Raw genomic sequence first — 24,531 nt, 5'->3', positions numbered from 1 at the left:
CACATACTGTCTCTCACAGGTGAAGTGTACCTATGATGAAAATGACAGACCTCTGTCATCATTTTAAGTGGAAAAACTTGGACAATCGGTGGCTGACTAAATACTTTTTTTGCCCCACTTTATATTTATTTACTTTTAGTGATTCTTGGTTGCAAATATTTCAAAGAAGATCAAGAATCATAATCAGTGGGTCCCAATATTTCAGAAAACACCATGATGACTAGTTTTATATTACAGTAGCAAAGTAGGGCTAAGTATTCATTAAAAAAAACAAGGCAGGGGTTTTATTTAACACGCATATTTACATTATACTGTTGGAATATTGGAAAATAAAGCACTGTAGTAATCAAAGGATTAGTGGGCGGAACCACTAGATGGCGCCGGCGTACAGTACTAGTTTGAGAATCCCTGCTCGAAAAGACATTTACATTGATTTTCTTCATAATTTTCAAATATTGATTTAAAAATGTTTTGTGCCAAAATATTTTTGATAGGAATATAAAAAAAGTAGTTTTTAAGACCATTGGAAAAAGTTTAATTTTAATCATAATACCAAATTGCACGAATCAATTTGAATCAAATCGTCACCCCAGGAATCGGAATCCAATCCCAAAGGTTCCCACCCCTAGTGGTTGAGAGGATGAGCAGCAACTTGAGGGTTCCGGGTTCGAGCCCAGCTTGCACAACCCTGTTCGAAAACAGGCAAAGTCTCATTCGGACTTTTTGGTTCCCTGCGGGAATGTGGTGCTTGTCTTTGTTGCAGCGCCAAGCGGAACCCTGGCCAGGGGGAAAAAACCACATCACGGCCACATGTGGACTCGAGTGAATCCACCACCACCACCGCGCAGCTGCCGGGTCCGAGCTGACGCCATCAAAAGGTTGCCAGACCACGGGAATAAAACGATGACTCGACACATTTATCGGATTTATTTGGACTGAATTAAAACACGGCGTATCAAAAATAGTTCCTAGAAGTCCGACAAGAAGCATGCAAGGGTGTAGGAATCCATTATTTTCACCATAGAAGCCATAACCCAGCTCGGAAGTCATTCAGCACGGGGCCGAATAAAGTTGTGAGTGCCAGCACTTTTGGTAAAGAAGGTGAGAAACACTTACCAATTCTAACCCAAACTCGTACCAAAATAAGAGCGTTCAATATATTTAATTATGGGCCTGCAGCTCATATTAACACTGCTCATATTTTAGTTTAGTTATCTATCCTAAACTTTGGCGATTAATGGGCGACGAACCAACCAACAAACCCCTACATATCTTATAGCGTCGGAAAGGTCTCGATGAGGACGACGGAAGTATTTATAGTGAGGATCATTTCGTGTTACCATGGTGACGCTATTCCGGAAACTATGGGCCTGTTGAATAGGTACGCAATCTTTAAAATGGAGAATGCCTCCTCTTGTAGCTCAGTCCTACTTTCTCGTAGCTCGGTGTTGAACGTCTCATTGTGTTCACACACTTGTCTGCTTTTACATCCGATGTTTGGTTAATGCCGGGCGGCCATCGGAAGGAGGCGAGCGCCATCGGAAGGAGGCGAGCGCCATCGGGGTTCCCCCATTAAAGCGGATGCTGTAGACCTGGAAATACGCTTTTTTTTGGTGAACAACCTGTCCTCACGGCCACATTTTTTATTCCGATGTCACGTGTTTCGGCGAAAACGTCGACACACGTGTCCTCTCTAGGAAAATGTCCCGTTTATGGAGGCCGCGTGTTCAATTTCGCCAAGAAAGTCAACAAAATTCCCCCCATTGTTGGTTCTAGAAAACAAATAAATCAAATGTTCCTACTCGATCATCCATCTGTCTATTTTCTACCGCTTGTCCCTTTCGGGGTAGCGGGGGGGGAAGGGGTGGCTGGAGCCTATCTCAGCTGCATTCAGGCAGAAGGCAGTGTACACCCTGGACATGTCGCCACCTCGTCGCAGCTACTCCATCAAACTTGGCCGTTTTTTTAACATTTCGAATTCCGACCCCGTCAAAATTTCCGTGGGAATTTTCTCGTTTGTACATTTTATTCATCATTTATATGCGCAATATTCCCTCATGGATTTCTGTAAATTAGGAATGATCAAATACTTTCAAAGAGCGCAAAAAAAAAAAAAAACTGTTTACAACCATTTATAACAGGAAATAACTCCTTTAACCCGATGCTTGGGGCTAAGCCAATCAGAGGCCTTGATACTGAACCACACCGTTTGCTCTCCTTTTATCTCTTGAGGCCCAAGTTGTTTGTTTACATGTTTTTTTTATTTTTAATTTCTCTTTTCTATTTGGGCTCATTAGACCCTAATTACAATAAAAACTAAGAATCATATTTTGATACGATGTACTTAGTCCATAAGTACACAAACGTGTACGTCATGTTTAGTGACATGCTGATTCTTATTTTTTTACACTAGTTTTTCCCAAATTCCATTGAATGTTTTACTCTTCTGACACCATCAGTATAAGTGTCCACATAAGTGGCCATAAGACCCCAATTCAGTAGTGTACACAATTTTGTAAATAATAGCTAAAAAGGTGCTGTCCACGCATGTGGACAATAAGCCTTTAGAGGTTTTAATGGCCAATGACAATGTATTTTTTTTACTCCACAAAATGTATATTTATCCTTAAAAGGAGATTAAAAAACACGCAGAATGTGTTTTTAAAAGGAAAAAAAAAATGTTGCATGTGAAACTTGGAATGTTTTATAAAGAATGTGTTTCGTGTTCATGTTTTGGGCTGGAACACATGAATGGAGATCTTTGATCCCAATGGGATTTTACCTGGTTAAAAAAAAGGCTGAATAGGATTTACATTATTCCTTATTGGGGGGATTGCTTCGGTTTTTATCAGACCTTTGGGAACAAATTAGTCAAAAACTGAGGTACTACTGTACTAACTCATTTGAGCGTCTTTTCCATTATAAAAGTTGAAGTACAGTAAGAAAGGGATTCACGTGGCCACATTTACCCGACACGTGAAACATTTCCAATATCCACTTTAGCCACCAGATGGCAGTAGAGTTTGGAATTTCTTTAAAATGTGTGATAACTTTCCCGTGTCAGGTGGCGCTTTCCATCGTTTCCAGCGAAACATGTTGCAAAATGATGGGACCTCGCCGGGTTGAGTTTGGACACCCCTGATATAGACGCTGGTAGAGTTTGCACCTGGGTGAAGTGCAGAAAGGCCACGTGGAAAACCCTGCAATGACCTCGTTAGGCACTAGAGGGCGCTAAAGTGGAGCTGGGCTGGCGGTTGAGCCGCCATATTTGGTCACCTGAGAAAAAAAGGTTCTGGGTCCTGCCTGGGATTCAGGCTGAAAGTCTTCGTATAAAATGGTCGCTTGTTTACAGGTGAGATCCCAGGTCGTGGTCCTGACCTTTGTGGAAGTCCGGCGCGCTCAGTCGGCCGCAAAACCCAGGAACGAGCGATCGTGTCGGTGTGAGGAAGTTTTTGGTACATTTTGAAGATCTACCCTGCAAGTCTGAAGTGGACTACTAGCATAGCATCCGTGGCTACGTTCACACCGCCCTTTTTTCCCGTGGTTTACATTTTTTCATGTTGGTAGGAACTGTTCCAATTCAGACGTCTCGGAATCTGACCCAGGCCTCTTTCGCGTAATCCGATCTTTATCCGAACGAACTGCATTCCGAACGCGATAGAGGTCGCAATTTTTCACGGACATCAAATCCCGGGTCCGATAGTTCGCCCACACGCTCTGTAGAACCTACGGTGTTCTAGTACGGTTCCGTCTGAACCCTTGCGCAAGTTTGACATCGACTATACACTCTTACCCTGAGGAGCCAAACGGGACCCCCTCATTCATAAAGGTCTCAAAAGTCAGCAACAAATTTATTTTCATTTGTCTACATGTACTTTGTGGACTTGGAGAAGGCATTCGACCTTGTCCCTCGGGGAGTGCTCAGAGAGTACGGGGTATCGGACTGTCTGATTGTGGTGGTCCGCTCCCTGTAAGATCAGTGTCAGAGCTTAGTCCGCATTGCCGGCAGTAAGTCGGACTCGTTTCCAGTGAGGGTTGGACTCCGCCAAGGCTGCCCTTTGTCACGGATTCTGTTCAGAACTTTTAAGGACAGAATTTCTAAGCACAGTCAAGGCGTTGGGGGGATCCGGTTTGGTGGCTGCAGTAAGTCGGACTCGTTTCCAGTGAGGGTTGGACTCCGCCAAGGCTGCCCTTTGTCACCGATTCTGTTCATAACTTTTAAGGACAGAATTTCTAGGCGCAGTCAAGGCGTTGGGGGGATCCGGTTTGGTAGCTTCAGTAAGTCGGACTCTTTTCCAGTGACGGTTGGACTCCGCCAAGGCTGTCCTTTGTCACCGATTCTGTTCATAACTTTCAAGGACAGAATTTCTAGGCACAGTCAAGGCGTTGAAGGGATCCGGTTTGGTGGCTGCAGTAAGTCGGACTCGTTTCCAGTGAGGGTTGGACTCCGCCAAGGCTGCCCTTTGTCACCGATTCTGTTCATAACTTTTAAGGACAGAATTTCTAGGCGCAGTTAAGGCGTTGGGGGGATCCGGTTTGGTGGCTGCAGTAAGTCGGACTCGTTTCCAGTGAGGGTTGGACTCCGCCAAGGCTGTCCTTTGTCACCGATTCTGTTCATAACTTTTAAGGACAGAATTTCTAGGCACAGTCAAGGCGTTGGGGGGATCCGGTTTGGTGGCTGCAGTAAGTCGGACTCGTTTCCAATGAGGGTTGGACTCCGCCAAGGCTGTCCTTTGTCACGGATTCTGTTCATAACTTTTAAGGACAGAATTTCTAGGCACAGTCAAGGCGTTGGGGGGATCCGGTTTGGTGGCTGCAGTAAGTCGGACTCATTTCCAGTGAGGGTTGGACTCCGCCAAGGCTGTCCTTTGTCACCGATTCTGTTCATAACTTTTATGGACAGAATTTCTAGGCGCAGTCAAGGCGTTGGGGGGATCCGGTTTGGTGGCTGCAGTAAGTCGGACTCGTTTCCAGTGAAGGTTGGACTCCGCCAAGGCTGCCCTTTGTCACCGATTCTGTTCATAACTTTTAAGGACAGAATTTCTAGGCACAGTCAAGGCGTTGAAGGGATCTGGTTTGGTGGCTGCAGTAAGTCGGACTCGTTTCCAGTGAGGGTTGGACTCCGCCAAGGCTGTCCTTTGTCACGGATTCTGTTCAGAACTTTTAAGGACAGAATTTCTAGGCACAGTCAAGGCGTTGGGGGGATCCGGTTTGGTGGCTGTAGTAAGTCGGACTCGTTTCCAGTGAGGGTTGGACTCCGCCAAGGCTGTCCTTTGTCACCGATTCTGTTCATAACTTTTAAGGACAGAATTTCTAGGCGCAGTCAAGGCGTTGAGGGGTTCCGGTTTGGTGGCTGCAGGATTAGGTCTCTGCTTTTTGCAGATGATGTGGTCCTGATGGCTTCATCTGGCCAGGGTCTTCAGCTCTCACTGGATCGGTTCGCAGCAGAGTGTGAAACGACCGGAATGAGAATCAGCACCTCTATGTCCGAGTCTAAGGTTGTCGCCCGGAAAAGGGTGGAGTGCCACCTCCGTCCGGGTTGGGGAGGAGACCCTGCCCCAAGTGGAGGAGTTCAAGTACCTCGGAGTCTTGTTCACAAGTGAGGGAAGAGTGGATCGTGAGGCCGACAGGCGGATCGGTGCGGCGTCTTCAGTAATGCGAACGCTGTATCGATCCGTTGTGGTGAAGAAGGAGCTGAGCCGGAAGGCAAAGCTCTCAATTTACCGGTCGATCTACGTTCCCATCCTCACCTATGGTCATGAGCTTTGGGTCATGACCCAAAGGACAAGATCACGGGTACAAGCGGCCGAAAAGTTTCCTCCGCAGGTGGCAAGGCTCTACCTTAGAGATAGGGTGAGAAGCTCAAGAGGCTCGCTGCTCCTCCACATCGAGAGGAGCCAGATGAGGTGGTTCGGGCATCTGGTCAGGATGCCACCCAAACGCCTCCCTAAGGAGGTGTTTCAGGCACGCCCGACCAGTAGGAGGCCAGGGGAAAGACCCAGGACACGTTGGGAAGACTATGTCTCCTGGCTGGTCTGGGAACGCCTTGGGATCCCCCGGGACCAAGTGACTGGGGAAAGGGAAGTCTGGGCTTCCCTGCTTAGGCTGCTGCCCATTTGATCCAACCTCGGATATGCGGAAGAAGTTGGACGGATGGATTATTTGGTCACCTGTGAGTTTTCCCTGACAAATGTATAGTTTTGATTACTTTTTAACGTTTCAACTCTTTATCGCAACATTAGGCTATTTGGAAATAAAGAAACCCAGTTATTTTCTGTAGAATTACTCAATGTTGCGTCGACTGTGCGACAAAAAGGCAATAAGGATTTGTCAATTCTTGTATGCGATCCGTATCACATTTTTTTTTAAAGTCCGTGTGAACAGTGCAATTCCCAATTTTTTTTTAATCGCTTTGGTATGAGGAAATAAATGGGATGTATAAGCGATCCATCCTAGATGTGAGCCTTCATCCGATCAGAACGTCATCAAATAGCGTGAAGCGTCATAATAGTCTGCCAAAATAAACTTTTACAAAAGAAATAGTTGACAAATCGGTGAAAATATCGTTTTGGGAACTAGCATCCACCGATTATTCGCCGAAACGCAAAACTGCCAGAGCTTAAGTACTTGTCTTATACGCGCAATAATTTGGTTCAGAAAATGTTGACTTTGATTGCACAAAAACCTTGAAATCGCAAGACCAGCGGAAGCCATTTCTACTTCCGTAAACATCACGTCGGGTCGGATTGCATTCACATTAAAAATCACTTTTTTGGGGGGTAATTTGAACAGCCGCCGAAAAGATCGGAATTTACAAAGAAAAAAAACGAAAAACTGGAGTGTGAACGTAGCCTCGTTTTCTAGTTTTGTGAACAATTTGAAGAGGTCTTCTTAAAGCTCAACAACAACTGATTCGGTGACCACGGATGAGGCGCTGGCTGTCCAAAGTGGGGACCCAGGGTAGACCGCTCGTCTGTGCATCAGTTGGGGAAGTCTCAGGGCTGCTGACTCAAAATGATCCTCTGCTGGCCCCACTATGGACTGGACTCTCAAAATATTATGTACGATCCACTATGGACTGGACTCTCAAAATATTATGTACGATCCACTATGGACTGGACTCTCAAAATATTATGTACGATCCGCTATGGACTGGACTCTCAAAATATTATGTACGATCCACTATGGACTGGACTCTCAAAATATTATGTACGATCCGCTATGGACTGGACTCTCAAAATATTATGTACGATCCGCTATGGACTGGACTCACAATATTATGTTCGATCCACTGTGGACTGGACTCACAATATTATGTTTGATCCGCTACGGACTGGACTCACAATATTATGTTCGATCCGCTACGGACTGGACTCACAATATTATGTTCGATCCGCTACGGACTGGACTCACAATATTATGTTCGATCCGCTACGGACTGGACTCACAATATTATGTTCGATCCGCTACGGACTGGACTCACAATATTATGTTCGATCCGCTATGGACTGGACTCTCACAATATTATGTTCGATCCACCACGGACTGGACTCACAATATTATGTTCGATCCGCTACGGACTGGACTCACAATATTATGTTCGATCCACTACGGACTGGACTCACAATATTATGTTCGATCCACTATGGACTGGACTCACAATATCATGTTCGATCCACTGTGGACTGGACTCACAATATCATGTTCGATCCACTGTGGACTGGAGTCACAATATTATGTTCGATCCACTATGGACTGGACTCACAATATTATGTCCGATCCACTATGGACTGGACTCACAATATCATGTTCGATCCACTATGGACTGGACTCACAATATTATGTTCGATCCACTACGGACTGGACTCACAATATTATGTTCGATCCGCTATGGACTGGACTCACAATATTATGTTCGATCCTCTATGGACTGGACTCACAATATTATGTTCGATCCGCTACGGACTGGACTCACAATATTATGTTCGATCCGCTACGGACTGGACTCACAATATTATGTTCGATCCGCTACGGACTGGACTCACAATATTATGTTCGATCCGCTACGGACTGGACTCACAATATTATGTTCGATCCGCTACGGACTGGACTCACAATATTATGTTCGATCCGCTACGGACTGGACTCACAATATTATGTTCGATCCGCTACGGACTGGACTCACAATATTATGTTCGATCCGCTACGGACTGGACTCACAATATTATGTTCGATCCGCTACGGACTGGACTCACAATATTGTGTTCGATCCACTACGAACTGGACTCACAATATTATGTTCGATCCACTATGGACTGGACTCACAATATTTAGTTCGATCCACTACGGACTGGACTCACAATATTATGTTCGATCCACTATGGACCGGACTCACAATATTATGTTCGATCCGCCATGGACTGGACTCACAATATTATGTTCGATCCGCTACGGACTGGACTCACAATATTATGTTCGATCCGCTACGGACTGGACTCACAATATTATGTTCGATCCACTATGGACTGGACTCACAATATTATGTTCGATCCACCATGGACTGGACTCACAATATTTAGTTCGATCCACTATGGACTGGACTCACAATATTTAGTTCGATCCACTATGGACTGGACTCACAATATTATGTTCGATCCACTATGGACTGGACTCACAATATTATGTTCGATCCACTGTGGACTGGACTCACAATATTTAGTTCGATCCACTACGGACTGGACTCACAATATTATGTTCGATCCACTATGGACTGGACTCAAAATATTATGTTCGATCCGCTACGGACTGGACTCACAATATTATGTTCGATCCACTATGGACTGGACTCACAATATTATGTTCGATCCGCTACGGACTGGACTCACAATATTATGTTCGATCCACTATGGACTGGACTCTCACACTATTATGTTCGATCCACTTGACGTCCATTGCACCGGTCGCCCAGGGGAACGTCCCCACATCTGCGGTCCCCTCCAAGGTTTCTCATTGTCATACCGATGGGTTGAGTTTTTATCTTGCCCTGATGTGGGATCTGAGCCGAGGATGTTGTTGAGACTTGAGCAGCCCTTTGAGACACTCGTGATTCAGGGCTATAGAAGTAAACGTTGATTGATTGAGTGATGAATCTGTTAAAAAGTATCAAACATGGCCGGGTCAAAACAAGAGGTCCCAATCGACCAATCACAGTTCTACGATTGATGTCTAACTAAAGAATCTTGGAAAAATATCTCTCATTGTATCGCGGATTGAAATCGATTGTGAAACCAGCGGTAAAAATGGTGTAGCACCACTCGTGTGGAAAAGACAACACGACTTCGGTTCTTACAGTGTACATTAGGTCTTCAAAGTGGATCTTATGTGCCGGCTTGTGCTTTTCTCCGAACAGGAAGGGCAAGTGAGCACAGAGCTGACGGCTCGTTTGCGTCCGCAAAAAAAGACTTCCTGCCCGGATGTCGTCAGTGCAAATCAACGTTGGTGCTCGGGAATCAGTAGTGATCCGTCGAAGAAAGTGTTATTCCGATAACCGTGAATAGGGCAGACGCCATCAGGGGGCGCCGTGCTGTCACTGGCAAGGAGGCGGTCAACAGAGCGGCAGGTAGCTGAAGATGAGCGGCACCAGGAAGAGCACGTTGAAGCCCACCGTCCCGTAGACGATGTAGCGGTAGGGAAGCTCCACCTCCATGTGCTGCCTCGCCTTCCTCACGTCGTCGCCAGGAATGGCCAAGACGCGGCACACCAGCGAGATGGTCAGGGCCTTCATCAGCGCCCGCGTGGCCACCAGGACCAGCACGCCCAGCAGGAAACGCAGCGCCGCCGCCCCCACCAGACCCCCGCTGAGGGCGGGCAGCGACAGGGGGAGACGTTCCGCCAGCGGGTCCGGCATCAGGCCCAGGCGGTGGTTGACGTGGGACGCCAGGGCCACGCCGGCGCCCGAGCCCAAGATCTGCGCCGTGTCGCCTCGGGACGTGCTCCACGTGTCCAGAGTGAAGGAGAAGAGGCCCAGGCTCAGGTGGAGACTCACGATGACCAGCGGGGCGTAGACGCAGGTCAGCACAAAGTGGTCGATGGCGTCCAACGCCGGCAGCAAGACGAGGAGGATGACCACGCTGTAGATCACTCCCACGATGACGTCCTGCAGGGATGAAAGTGTCACAACATCTGAGACCGTGTGATGTTCTGCAGAAAATACTTCTGCTCTAACATCGTCATAATGAACTTGAAAACTGGATAACAATCTCACGTCCGAAGTCGCTAACTGAATTAAACTGATAGCTCGCATGACTTGTTAGAATAATTGTATGTGAGTTATCACTTTGTCGCCACATTTGTAAGTGCAAGTTAAAGCTCTACTATGCAAAGCGAAAGCCATTTATCAACAACATCCAGAAACGCCGCCGGCTTCTCTGGGCCCGAGATCCTCTAAGACAGGGAGTTACCAACCTTTTTGAAACCAAGAGCTACTTCTTGGGTACTGATTAAGGCCAAGGGCTACCAGTTTGATACACACTTAAAAAATGCCAGAAATAGCCAATTTTCCCAATTTACCTTTAATATATATATATATATATATATATATATATATATATATATATATATATATATATATATATATATATATATATATATTTACAACCCATATTCAATTGAACGCACTACAAAGACAACATATTTGATGTTCAAACTCATAAACTTTTATTTATTTTTTGCAAATAATAATTAACTTAGAATTTCATGACTGCAACACGTGCCAAAGTAGTTGGGAAAGGGCATGTTCACCACTGTTACGTCACTTTTTCTTTTAACAACACTCAATAAACGTTTGGGAACTGAGGAAACTAATTGTTGAAGCTTTGAAAGTGGAATTCTTTCCCATTCTTGTTTTATGTAGAGCAGGGGTGCCCACACTTTTTCTGCAGGCGAGCTACTATATATATATATATATATATGTCTTGATTGGATTATCCAGAGAATAGTGCTCGATACCGTGGTAAGAGCGCAATATGTATGTGTGGGAAAAATCACAGGACTACTTCATCTCTACAGAACTGTTTCATGTGGGGTTCCCTCAAGATGATTGAGGGAACCCAAATACAGAGTCTCGGAAAACTGGCGTGCACAAGCGATCCCTCAGAAAGCTGGCGTGCACATCACTTGTGTACGCAAGCTTTCCGAGACTCTTATTTTGTTAGCGCAGGCAGCATGAAGCAGGGCTATTATTGTGAAGATAGGAAATGTGCAGTCGGCCTTTAGAGTTTTGACGGAAGGGACGGCGCGAAAGTCTGTTGAAATAAAAAGTGTTTCTCGCCTTCCTCTCTGTCATTTTTTCATAATAATGAACTGGCAGCAGCCAGCGTCATCTCACAAGACCCTCGGGTGCCGTGAATGTCAATCAAGCAAGCTACGGAATTTGCCGCCAATGTTTTTCTTGTAAAGTGTATGGAAGCTGGATGAATTAGATGCCAAAAACCAACCACTTTCATGTGGTATTGTACAGAAAGGACCACTTTTTTTCTCCTCCATTTGAAAATATGGGTGTTATCATCATTACTGTCTGATTCCAATCAATGCAAGTCATCAGAATCAGGTAATACACCAACTTATATTCTTGTCTTCGTGAAAGAAAGACATCTATATGTGTTACACATGCTTGTATTATCATTAAACACATTGAACTTGTTTACAAAAATGTCTCTTTCATAAATAAATAAATATAAATGATATATATAAATGAGGTAGATCCCCTCGAGTTGGTCAATTGAAAAGTAGCTCGCCTGCAGAAAAAGTGTGGGCACCCCTGCTCTACATAAAACAAGAATGGGAAAAAAATTCCACTTTCAAAGCTTCAACAATTAGTTTCCTCAGTTCCCAAACGTTTATTGAGTGTTGTTAAAAGAAAAAGTGACGTAACAGTGGTGAACATGCCCTTTCCCAACTACTTTGGCACGTGTTGCAGTCATGAAATTCTAAGTTAATTATTATTTGCAAAAAAAAAAAAAAAAGTTTATGAGTTTGAACATCAAATATGTTGTCTTTGTAGTGCATTCAACTGAATATGGGTTGTAAAGGATTTGCAAATCATCGTAATCCGTTTATATTTACATCTAACACAATTTCCCAACTCATATGGAAACGGGGTTTGTACTTTTGTTTCCAGTAGGCAGGAAATGAGAACGCCGCATGATTGTACGTGTGATTTCTTGAACTCTGACCTCGAGTCAGCCTCAAGGTGTGGCGTAACACAAAGTACACATGCTGTGAAGAACTGTAAAAGAGATAAGAGGCAGGGGATTAAGGCCGCCAGCTCCAAAGACAAGACACGTCCCAGTTTCCTTAATGGGGAAAGTCCTCCCCGGGTGGTCTTTGTGGCTGTGTACCCTCTGTGTGACATGTGGGGGGAGGGGGGTTTGAGCGCTGGGTGTTCAGCTCCACAGTCCCTTTGTCCTGATGTCGCTATTGGTCGGAAATGAAGAGCGAGCCCCTGCCACGGAGTCGGCGCCATGCAAAACAGCAACACTTGAAGGCGCCGCGCCAAAAAAGCTGTGGCGGTAAACGTGACATCATGGTTACTTTGATGAGAAGTCCACAGAAGGGGAAAAAAGGTCAGCGGTAAAAGTGTTATTGGTGTGTCACCATGAGGTCGCTACGGTAACCGGCAGCCGTGCCGGCGGTTGATTGGAAGCAGACGAGATTGTTTGCACGCACGCGGAGACGCTTGCTGGAGGTCAACTGTAGCGTACAGTTAATCACGATAAACATGAGGGCAGGGCGAACTTAAATGTTGCCCAGTGTCACAGTCCGATCATTGTTTTACGACATCCCAGGTCAGCAGTCGGGAGTCACAAAATCAACTTTTTAAATCTTAAATCCAAACGCTGTGTGCCTCCCACCAGAGTTGGACGATTATGGCAAAAATAATCACCCAAATTTTGATTGTTATTGTCATCTTGATTAACTACATGACTATTAGTTTGAAAAAATGAGTATTTATTGTACTATGAAATCTCAACTTTAAATATACTTTTTGGATATAAATTACTAACAAGAAAAACCACAGCAAATAAAATAAGAGTTTTAAATATAAAAACTCTTAGAATAATTATGTGTAGGTTATCACACAACTCTTATGCTTTAAAGGCCGTTGCTATAGTTATTATCAATTGTGCTCAAGTTGTTCTTTTCTATCCGTGCAAAAGGCACGCAACTTGTAATCTTCCATGAATTGATTAACGTGGACCCCGACTTAAACAAGTTGAAAAACTTATTCGGGTATTACCATTTAGTGGTCAATTGTACGGAATATGTACTGTACTGTGCAATCTACTAATATAAAAAAAATTTAAAAAAGTATCAATCAACCATTGCGAGTTGTCTCGCAGCAGCAGTTTGTTTCCAGACCCTGCCTGCCGACAGCCAAGGACGGACTTTGAGTACCTCGACGCAGACAGGACTGAGACAGGGGCGAAATCGCGAGTGTCAGCACATTATCCCTCCCTTCAGAAGCAGCCTCAGTGATGTCAACTAGGGAACTCCTGAATGAATAAATAGAGGAGCAGGTGGGACTGTACCTTAGAGCAGAGTTTTTCAACCTTTTCTGAGCCAAAGCATATTTTCTTTCATTGGAAAAATCCCAGCAGAAAACCTAAAAATGATGAAACTCAGCGGCCGATATTGACAGTAAAAGGTTGTTCCCGCAATTTGATATGAATTCAGACCGTAACCAAGCATGCATCAATACAGCTCTTGTCTCAAAGTAGGTGTACGGTCACATCAACCGTGACTTATTTTGATTTTTGTGGTGTTTTCCTGTGTGTAGTGTTTTAGATCTTGTCTTGCGCTCCTGTTTTGGTGTTGATTGTCATGGCATGTACGGATGTACTTTGTGGACGCCGTCTGCTCCACACACAGTAAGTCTTTGCTGTCGTCCAGCATTCTGTTTTTGTTTACCGTGCGACCAGTTCTGTTTTAGCTTCGTTTTGCTTCAATGCTTTTTCTTAGCGACACTCGCCGTTTTTAAATTCTTGGTTTAAGCATTAGATACCTTTTTACCTGCAAACCATCGTCGTCGTTTCCAACATCTACAAAGCAACAGAGCTACCTGCTGCCACCTACTGATATAGAGAAGTATTACACAGTACAGACACTCAACAACGGCACATTTGCGGATCATAATTACTGGTTTGTAAAAAATATTTTTAACAATCGTTTTTTTCCCAGATTATTAGATTTTTACAATCATGAGAAGCCTTAATTTAAATTCAAATTAAATTGCCAAGCCCCACCTCCCAGACACTAGGGGGCAGGACAGCTCAAGGATTATCAAATTGGAACAGGATGCACCTGATCTCAGTTTTTAGCTTTGTGGCATAGGCTGTGAATACTTATGTACATGTGTTTCTCAGTTTTTTTTATTTTTATTAAATTTGCAAAAAAATCTCTAAAATTATGGTTTTACATTGTCATTATGCGGAATTTTGTGGTCAACAACTAATTTATTCAATATTGGAATAACACTAACGTAAAAAAATGTGGAAAAAGTGAAAGGCCATGAATACTTTCCGGATGCACTGTAAATATGTCCGCAACAGCCGCCAGAGACGCACAGTCTACAAAGCGCCTCTCAAAACTTCAATCAATCAATCAATCAATCAATCAATCAATGTTTACTTATATAGCCCTAAATCACTAGTGTCTCAAAGGGCTGCACAAACCACCACGACATCCTCGGTAGGCCCACATAAGGGCAAGGAAAACTCACACCCAGTGGGACGTCGGTGACAATGATGACTATGAGAACCTTAGAGAGGAGGAAAGCAATGGATGTCGAGCGGGTCTAACATGATACTGTGAAAGTTCAATCCACAATGGATCCAACACAGTCGCGAGAGTCCAGTCCAAAGCGGATCCAACACAGCAGCGAGAGTCCCGTTCACAGCGGAGCCAGCAGGAAACCATCCCAAGCGGAGGCGGATCAGCAGCGCAGAGATGTCCCCAGCCGATACACAGGCAAGCAGTACATGGCCACCGGATCGGACCGGACCCCCTCCACAAGGGAGAGTGGGACATAGAAGAAAAAGAAAAGAAACGGCAGATCAACTGGTCTAAAAAGGGAGTCTATTTAAAGGCTAGAGTATACAAATGAGTTTTAAGGTGAGACTTAAATGCTTCTACTGAAGTGGCATCTCGAACTGTTACCGGGAGGGCATTCCAGAGTACTGGAGCCCGAACGGATAACGCTCTATAGCCCGCACACTTTTTTTGGGCTTTGGGAATCACTAACAAGCCGGAGTCCTTTGAACGCAGATTTCTTGCCGGGACATATGGTACAATACAATCGGCAAGATAGGATGGAGCTAGACCGTGTAGTATTTTATACGTAAGTAGTAAAACCTTAAAGTCACATCTTAAGTGCACAGGAAGCCAGTACAGGCGTAATGTGATCAAACTTTCTTGTTCTTGTCAAAAGTCTAGCAGCCGCATTTTGTACCAACTGCAATCTTTTAATGCTCAAAAATATTTGTATTAAATAGAACTCTTAAAGGGGAACATTATCAGCAGACCTATGTAAGCGTCAATATATACCTTGATGTTGCAGAAAAAAGACCATATATTTTTTTAACCGATTTCCGAACTCTGAATGGGTGAATTTTGGCGAATTAAACGCCTTTCTGTTTATCGCTCTGGAGGCGATGACGTCAGAATGTGACGTTGCCGAGGTAACACAGCCGCCATTTTCATTTTCAACACATTGTAAACATTGGGTCTCAGCTCTGTTATTTTCCGTTTTTTCGACTATTTTTTGGAGCCTTGGAGACATCATGCCTCTTCGGTGTGTTGTCGGAGGGTGTAACAACACTAACAGGGAGGGATTCAAGTTGCACCACTGGCCCGAGGATGCGAAAGTTTCTGCCGCCAGACCCCCATTGAATGTGCCAGAGTGTCTCCACAAATTTACCGGCGATGACAGACATGGCACAGAGATGTATGGATAACCTGCAGATGCATTTGCAACGATAAAATCAAAGAAATCACAAAGGTGAGTTTTGTTGATGTTGACTTATGTGCTTATCAGACATATTTGGTTGCGGCGTGACTGCCAGCTAATCGATGCTAACATGCTACGCTAATCGATGCTAACATGCTACGCTAATCGACGCTAACATGCTATTTACCGGCGGTGCTAAAGCAGACATGGCACAGAGATGTATGGATAACCTGCAGATGCATTTGCAACTATAAAGTCAACGAAATCACAAAAGGTGAGTTTTGTTGATGTTGACTGCCAGCTAATCGATGCTAAAATGCTATGCGGGGCGGTTTAGCTTGGTTGGTAGAGTGGCCGTGCCAGCAACTTGAGGGTTGCAGGTTCGATTCCCGCTTCTGCCAACCTAGTCACTGCCGTTGTGTCCTGGGCAAGACACTTAACCCACCTGCTCCCAGTGCCACCCACACTGGTTTGAATGTAACTTAGATATTGGGTTTCACTATGTAAAGTGCTTTGAGTCACTAGAGAAAAAGCGCTATATAAATATAATTCACTTCACTTCACTATGCTAATCGATGCTAACATGTTATTTACCGGCGTTGCTAAAGCAGACATGGCACAGAGATGTATGGATAACCTGCAGATGCATTTGCAACTATATCGTGTTTCCTTCCACCCACATTTAATGCGAAACAAACACTTACCAATCGACGGATTTAAGTTGCTCCAGTGTCACGAGATGCGAAAGTCCTGATCGTTTGGTCCGCACATTTTACCGGCGATGCTAACGCAGCTATTTGGCCATGCTATGGCTATGAATAGCGTCAATAGCTATTCGCTCAATAGCTTCAGTTTCTTCTTCAATACTTTCATACTCCAACCATCTGTTTCAATACATGCGTAATCTGTTGAATCGTTTAAGCCGCTGAAATCAGAGTCTAAATCCGAGCTAATGTCGCTATATCTTGCTGTGGTATTCGCCATTGTTTGTTTACATTGGCAGCACTGTATGACGTCACAGGGAAATGGATAGTGGCATCGCAAATAGCGAAAATTAAGCACTTTAAAGCTTTTTTTAGGGATATTCAGGGACCGGTAAAATTTTGAAAAAAACTTCTAAAAATACAACAAGCCACTGGGAACTGATTTTTATTATTTTTAACCCTTTTGAAATTGTGATAATGTTCCCCTTTGACATCACAAATAACAGAGTGAATATATAAATAAGTAACAAACAAAGTTTCGTCCATGGATTATCATACAAATCCAGTCAGAAAGAAGAAGCTGTTGTAGCGTGCATACACACACACACACACACACACACACACACACACACACACACACACACACAAAATTGATTCACATCCAAATCGCGGTTCTTTTTCCATCATGATTTTAAATCAATTCGTAATTTTTAATAACCGATTAGAGAAACTTCATTAATTTTTAATGATATTTTTAAAAGAGAGCTATGCTAACCGCCAACCTTTTTTGAAAAAGCTTCATTTTAACTATTAAACCAAATAATACATTTGCGAGAATCGGTTTGAATCGAGAATCTATTCGTCACCCCATGAATCGGATCGAACCACTCTGGGCCCAACGATCCACGCCCCTACACACTACATCACCATGGCGACACACAAGCATTGAAACAGCTTTTTTTTAAATGCAAATTGTTATTTTTTTCATGGATTTTTATGACATTCACAAGTATTAATAAAACTCCCTGCTGCACAAATTTCACACAGCCAAAAAAATAAAAGTCGTCTCGGCAAAATCCGCCTCATTACTAAGGAGCCCTCCTCCATTTATGACATAGGGACTTTTCCCTAATTGCATTTCTGCAGGCTGGATGGGAAAATGCAAAAAAGAGGAACATGCATAACTTCAAGCAAGTAAAAACACTTAAATGGGAACATTATCACAATTTCAAAAGGGTTAAAAACAATAAAACTCAGTTCCCAGTTGCTTGTTGTATTTTTTTAATTTTTTTTTTTTAATTTTACCAGTCCCCGAATATCCCTAAAAAAAGCTTTAAAGTGCTTGATTTTCGCTATTTGTGATGAGACTATCCATTTCCCTGTGACATCATACAGTGCTGCCAATGTAAACAAACAACGGCGAATAGCAAAGCAAGATATAGCGACATTAGCTCGGATTCAGACTCGGATTTCAGCGGCTTAAGCGATTCAACAAATTACGCATGTATTGAAACGGATGGTTGGAGTATGAAAGTATTGAAGAAGAAACTGAAGCTATTGAGCGAATAGCTATTGACGCTATTCATAGCCATAGCATGGCCGAATAGCTGCGTTAGCATCGCCGGTAAAATGTGCGGACCAAACGATCAGGACTTCCGCATCTTTTGACACGGGAGCAACTTAAATCCGTCGATTGGTAAGTGTTTGTTTCGCATTAAATGTGGGTGGAAGGAAACGTAATATAGTTGCAAATGCATCTGTAGGTTATCCATACATCTCTGTTCCATGTCTGCTTTAGCACCGCCGGTAAATAGCATGTTAGCGTCGATTAGCGTAGCATGTTAGCATCGATTAGCCGGCAGTCAACATCAACAAAACTCAACTTTGTGAATTCGTTGACTTTATAGTTGCAAATGCATCTGCAGGTTATCCATACATCTCTGTGCCATGTCTGCTTTAGCACCGCCGGTAAATAGCATGTTAGCGTCGATTAGCATAGCATGTTAGCATCGATTAGCTGGCAGTCACGCCGCAACCAAATATGTCTGATTAGGACATAAGTCAACATCAACAAAACTCCCCTTTGGGATTTCGTTGACTTTAGAGTTGCAAATGCATCTGCAGGTTATCCATACATCTCTGTGCCATGTCTGTCATCGCCGGTAAAATGTGGAGACACTGTGGCACATTCAATGGGGGTCTGGCGGAAGACACTTTGGCATCTTCGGGCCAGTGGTGCAACTTGAATCCCTCCCTGTTAGTGTTGTTACACCCTCCGACAACACACCAACGAGGCATGATGTCTCCAAAGTTCCAAAAAATAGTCGAAAAAACGGAAAATAACAGAGCTGAGACCCGGCGTTTGTAATGTGTTGAAAATGAAAATGGCGGCTGTATTACCTCGGTGACGCCATGTTCTGACGTCATCGCAAAAAGAGCGATAAACAGAAAGGCGTTTAATTCGCCAAAATTCACCCATTTAGAGTTCGGAAATCGGTAAAAAAAAATATATGGTCTTTTTTCTGCACCATCAAGGTATATATTGACGCTTACATAGGTTTGGTGATAATGTTCCCCTTTAAAAGCAAACGGGAGAACAGGAGTCTGAGGAGTTCCTACCAACCACAAATCATTTTGACGAGCGCTCTCTCGTTTACTTACTTTCCCATGTGTTCCTTTTGATCCTGTACATCAGGGCGCTCACACTTTTTCTGCAGGCGAGCTACTTTTCAATTGACCAAGTCGAGGAGATCTACCTCATTCCTATTTATAATTTATATTTATTTATTTATGAAAGAGACATTTTTGTTAACAAGTTAATGGTGTTTAATGATAATACAAGCATGTTTAACACACATAGATCCCTTTCTTTCATGAAGACAAGAATATAAGTTGGTGTATTACCTGATTCTGATGACTTGCATTGATTGGAATTAGACAGTGGTGATAACGTCCGCATTTTGAAAAAAAAGTCCTCCTTTCTGTCCAATACCACATGAAAGTGGTTGGATTTGGCATCTCATTTGTCCAACTTGCATGCTTGTTTTCAAACACTTTGTTACGAGAGTAGCATATGTGTGTGGCCCTTTAATGTCTGGCAGCAGGTGAGTGACGTCAGTGAGTGTGCGGGTGGGCAAGCAAGTGAGAAAGCGGTCGCTGAGGGCGGGGGAGAAATACATTGGCATCAAACTCCGTAGCTTGCTAGCTTGTGCGCGCTAGCTTTCTGAGACTCTTATTTTGTTAGCACAGGCAGGATGAAACAGGTCTTTTATGGTGAAGACAGGAACTGTGCAGTCGGTCTTTAGAGTTTTGACAGTAGGTACGGAGTCTCTAGAAATAAAATGTGTTTCTCTGCGTCCGCCCTGTTAGTGATTTTTTTCTTCAATATGAGCTCGCAGCAGCCAGTGTCATCTCACAAGATCCTCGGGTGCCGAGAATGTCAAACAACTGACGAAAGTGAAGTCTTGGTATGATTGATGATTGCTCATTTTTATGTCTATTTTTTAATGCCTGGCTTGAGATCGACTGACACACCCTCCGAGATCGACCAGTCGATCGCGATCGACGTAATGCCCACCCCTGATTTACATCAATCAATGTTTACTTATATAGCCCTAAATCACTAGTGTCTCAAAGGGCTGCACAGACCACCACGACATCCTCGGTAGGCCCACATAAGGGCAAGGAAAGGAAAACTCACACCCAGTGGGACGTCGGTGACAATGATGACTATGAGAACCTTGGAGAGGAGGAAAGCAATGGATGTCGAGCGGGTCTAACATGATACTGTGAAAGTGCGATCCACAATGGATCCAACACAGTCGCGAGAGTCCAGTCCAAAGCGGATCCAACACAGCAGCGAGAGTCCCGTTCACAGCGGAGCCAGCAGGAAACCATCCCAAGCGGAGGCGGATCAGCAGCGCAGAGATGTCCCCAGCCGATACACAGGCAAGCAGTACATGGCCAGCGGATCGGACCGGACCCCCTCCACAAGGGAGAGTGGGACATAGAAGAAAAAGAAAAGAAACGGCAGATCAACTGGTCTAAAAAGGGAGTCTATTTAAAGGCTAGAGTATACAAATGAGTTTTAAGGTGAGACTTAAATGCTTCTACTGAGGTAGCATCTCGAACTGTTACCGGGAGGGCATTCCAGAGTACTGGAGCCCGAACGGAAAACGCTCTATAGCCCGCAGACTTTTTTTGGGCTTTGGGAATCACTAATAAACCGGAGTCCTTTGAACGCAGATTTCTTGCCGGGACATATGGTACAATACAATCGGCAAGATAGGATGGAGCTAGACCGTGTAGTATTTTATACGTAAGTAGTAAAACCTTAAAGTCACATCTTAAGTGCACAGGAAGCCAGTGCAGGTGAGCCAGTACAGGCGTAATGTGATCAAACTTTCTTGTTCTTGTCAAAAGTCTAGCAGCCGCATTTTGTACCAACTGTAATCTTTTAATGCTAGACATGGGGAGACCCGAAAATAATACGTTACAGTAATCGAGGCGAGACGTAACAAACGCATGGATAATGATCTCAGCGTCTTTAGTGGACAGAATGGAGCGAATTTTAGCGATATTACGGAGATGAAAGAAGGCCGTTTTAGTAACGCTTTTAATGTGTGCCTCAAAGGAGAGAGTTGGGTCCATACTGACTTAAGAAAGGACCTGAGTCAGAGGTATTGATGTGTCAATATTTGATTGAAATGACAGCCATAACGGTTCAAATGTTTTAAATGTAGTCAGAAAACATATTGTAAAATAACTTAAAATACCTTTTAACGGCACAAACAAGCACAAAGGAATGTTAGTGTTAGTTCAATATTTGCAAAGACCAGGGGGGCCAACTTTTTTTTTTTTTTTTTTTCTAAAACAATTCACACTAGTGAAGTGAAGTGAATTATATTTATATAGCACTTTTCTCTAGTGACTCAAAGCGCTTTACATAGTGAAACCCAATATCTAAGTTACATTTAAACCAGTGTGGGTGGGCACTGGGAGCAGGTGGGTAAAGTGTCTTGCCCAAGGACACAACGGCAGTGACCAGGATGGCGGAAGCGGGAATTGAACCTGCAACCCTCAAGTTGCTGACACGGCCAATCTACCAACCGAGCTTGTCGCAGGTTTTAACCCTCATGTGTCGTGTCAAGTTGAAGAGAGAAGACGTGGGTGTTTTTCCAGCCCTGCGGGTCACGTGATCCAGCAGATGTCATGCGGTTGTCGAGACCGTGGCCACGGAGACACCTGCCAGCAGCCGCAAGGCGTGCATGGCGTGCGGAACCGAACCGCTGCGCACAGCTGTCAATCAAAAACCTGCTTCATGCCGCCCTGGCCACTGGGCTTCTGATCCATCTGGACCCTCGCAACCACTTTTCCGTTCTCATTTGAGACTCTCCGAGCGCTGCAATCATGTGCAGATGTGTGTGTGCGTGTAAATACGCAGATGGGCGGGACTTACCAGAACCGAGTGCATGCCCATGTAGATCCGACTGACGCAGACCAGCAGACACCAGCAGAAAGCCAAGACGTAACCCAGTGTGACGGAGTACTGTTGACGAGACAGGACGATTAATTAGACGGACCAATTAGTTATAATCAATAACAATCATCCAAAACCAATGCAAACTGACATTTATGTACATTTTTGTCTGGTTTCAAACACATGAACTAGGGCTGGGCGATACGGCCTTTTTTAAATATCTCTGTATTTTTAGGCCGTGTCGCGATATACGATATATATCTCGGTATTTTGCCTTGGCCTTGAATGAACACTCGATACATATAATCACAGCAGTATGATGATTCTATGTGTCTACATTCCAACATTCTTCTTCATTTAAGTCTCATCTTAAAACTCATCTGTATACTCTAGCCTTTAAATAGACCTCCTTTTTAGACCAGTTGATCTGCCGCTTCTTTTCTTTCTCCTATGTCCCCCCCTCCCGGTCCGATGACCATGGATGAAGTACTGACTGTCCAGAGTCGAGACCCAGGATGGACCGCTCGTCGGGACCCAGGATGGACCGCTCGCCTGTATCGGTTGGGGACATCTCTTCGCTGCTGATCCGCTTGAGATGGTTTCCTGTGGACGGGACTCTCAGTGCTGTCTTGGAGCCACTATGGATTGAACTTTCACAGTATCATGTTAGACCCGCTCGACATCCATTGCTTTCGGTCCCCTAGAGGGGGGGGGTTGCCCACATCTGAGGTCCTCTCCAAGGTTTCTCATAGTCAGCATTGTCACTGGCGTCCCACTGAATGTGAATTCTCCCTGCCCACTGGGTGTGAGTTTTCCTTGCCCTTTTGTGGGTTCTTCCGAGGATGTTGTAGTCGTAATGATTTGTGCAGTCCTTTGAGACATTTGTGATTTGGGGCTATATAAATAAACATTGATTGATTGATTGATTCTTCATACCGCATTAATATATGCTACTTTTGAACTTTCATGCAGAGAAGGAAATCACAAGTAAGTCAATTGAGCAAAACTGTACCTATTAAACAGTTATTAGCAAGTGACTTTTCAAATGATGCTACATACAAGCAGTAATGCTACTTTTGGGAGCAACACTTTTGCCCCACACTTGACAAATTAAAGTTGTCTATTTGACATCTTCCCGCTTGAAGCCGAACCACCGCCAGACGATGGACCCCCTGCTGTTTTTCTCAGCAATAATTCTTCCTTCATTTGTTACCATATTGGGACCTTCTTTCTCTCGTATTACTACTCGCATCGTTACCCATGCTGCTCCCTCCCATGCGAGGGCGTATGACGCAAGAGTATGTGACGTACGTAAGAAAGTGCGCTTGCTGTCTGTGAGAAGGAGCGACAGGAAAGAGTGAGAAGAGCCTGTAGTGCAATGCCAGGCGCTAAAAGCAACCGAGTGAAAATGTATACTCGAATATCGCGATATAGTCATTTTCTATATCGCACAGAAACAAACCGCGATATTGAGTATATCGATATGTCGCCCAGCCATAAATATATATACACACAAATATACATATATATATATATACATATATATATATATATATATATATATATATATATATACATATACACATATATATATATATATATATACACACACACACAAATATATATAAACATATTATATATATATATACATATATATATATATATATATATATATACATACATATATATATATATATACATACACACACACACATATATATATACATATACACACACACATACGTATATACATCCATCCATCATCTTCCGCTTGGCCGAGGTCGGGTCGCGGGGGCAGCAGCCTAAGCAGGGAAGCCCAGACTTCCCTCTCTCCAGCCACTTCGTTTAGCTCTTCCCGGGGGATCCCGAGGCGTTCCCAGGCCAGGCGGGAGACATAGTCTTCCCAACGTGTCCTGGGTCTTCCCCGTGGCCTCCTACCAGTTGGACGTGCCCTAAACACCTCCCTAGGGAGGCGTTCGGGTGGCATCCTGACCAGATGCCCGAACCACCTCATCTGGCTCCTCTCGATGTGGAGGAGCAGCGGCTTTACTTTGAGTTCCTCCGGATGGCAGAGCTTCTCACCCTATCTCTAAGGAGAGGCCTGGAAACTCATTTCGGCCGCTCTTGTACCCGTGATCTTATCCTTTCGGTCATGACCCAAAGCTCATGACCATAGGTGAGGATGGGAACGTAGATCGACCGGTAAATTGAGAGCTTTGCCTTCCGGCTCAGCTCCTTCTTCACCACAACGGATCGATACAACGTCCGCATTACTGAAGACGCCGCACCGATCCGCCTGTCGATCTCACGATCCACTCCTCCCCCACTCGTGAACAAGACTC

At 44.2% G+C, this 24,531-nt stretch overlaps 1 protein-coding gene across 1 annotated transcript in view; it reads right to left on the bottom strand.

The window, feature by feature from the left end:
- Nucleotides 1-912: 912 nt before the first annotated feature.
- sgpp1b (sphingosine-1-phosphate phosphatase 1b) overlaps nt 913-24,531 on the bottom strand; it is a 47,513-nt gene continuing 23,894 nt past the window's right edge. Inside the window, exons 2-3 of the mRNA XM_061886147.1 lie at nt 22,169-22,258; nt 913-10,156 (exon numbers count right to left, since the gene is read on the bottom strand). Of these exons, the coding sequence (XP_061742131.1) occupies nt 9,605-10,156; nt 22,169-22,258 (642 nt within the window). The 3' untranslated portion in view covers nt 913-9,604. The remainder of the gene's footprint in view (nt 10,157-22,168; nt 22,259-24,531) is intronic.

This window comes from Nerophis ophidion, linkage group LG24, assembly GCF_033978795.1.
Source record: "Nerophis ophidion isolate RoL-2023_Sa linkage group LG24, RoL_Noph_v1.0, whole genome shotgun sequence".
NCBI classification, from domain to species: Eukaryota; Metazoa; Chordata; class Actinopteri; order Syngnathiformes; family Syngnathidae; genus Nerophis; species Nerophis ophidion.
Note: the sequence above shows the minus strand (reverse complement) of the source record. Positions and strands in the feature narration are given on the sequence as shown.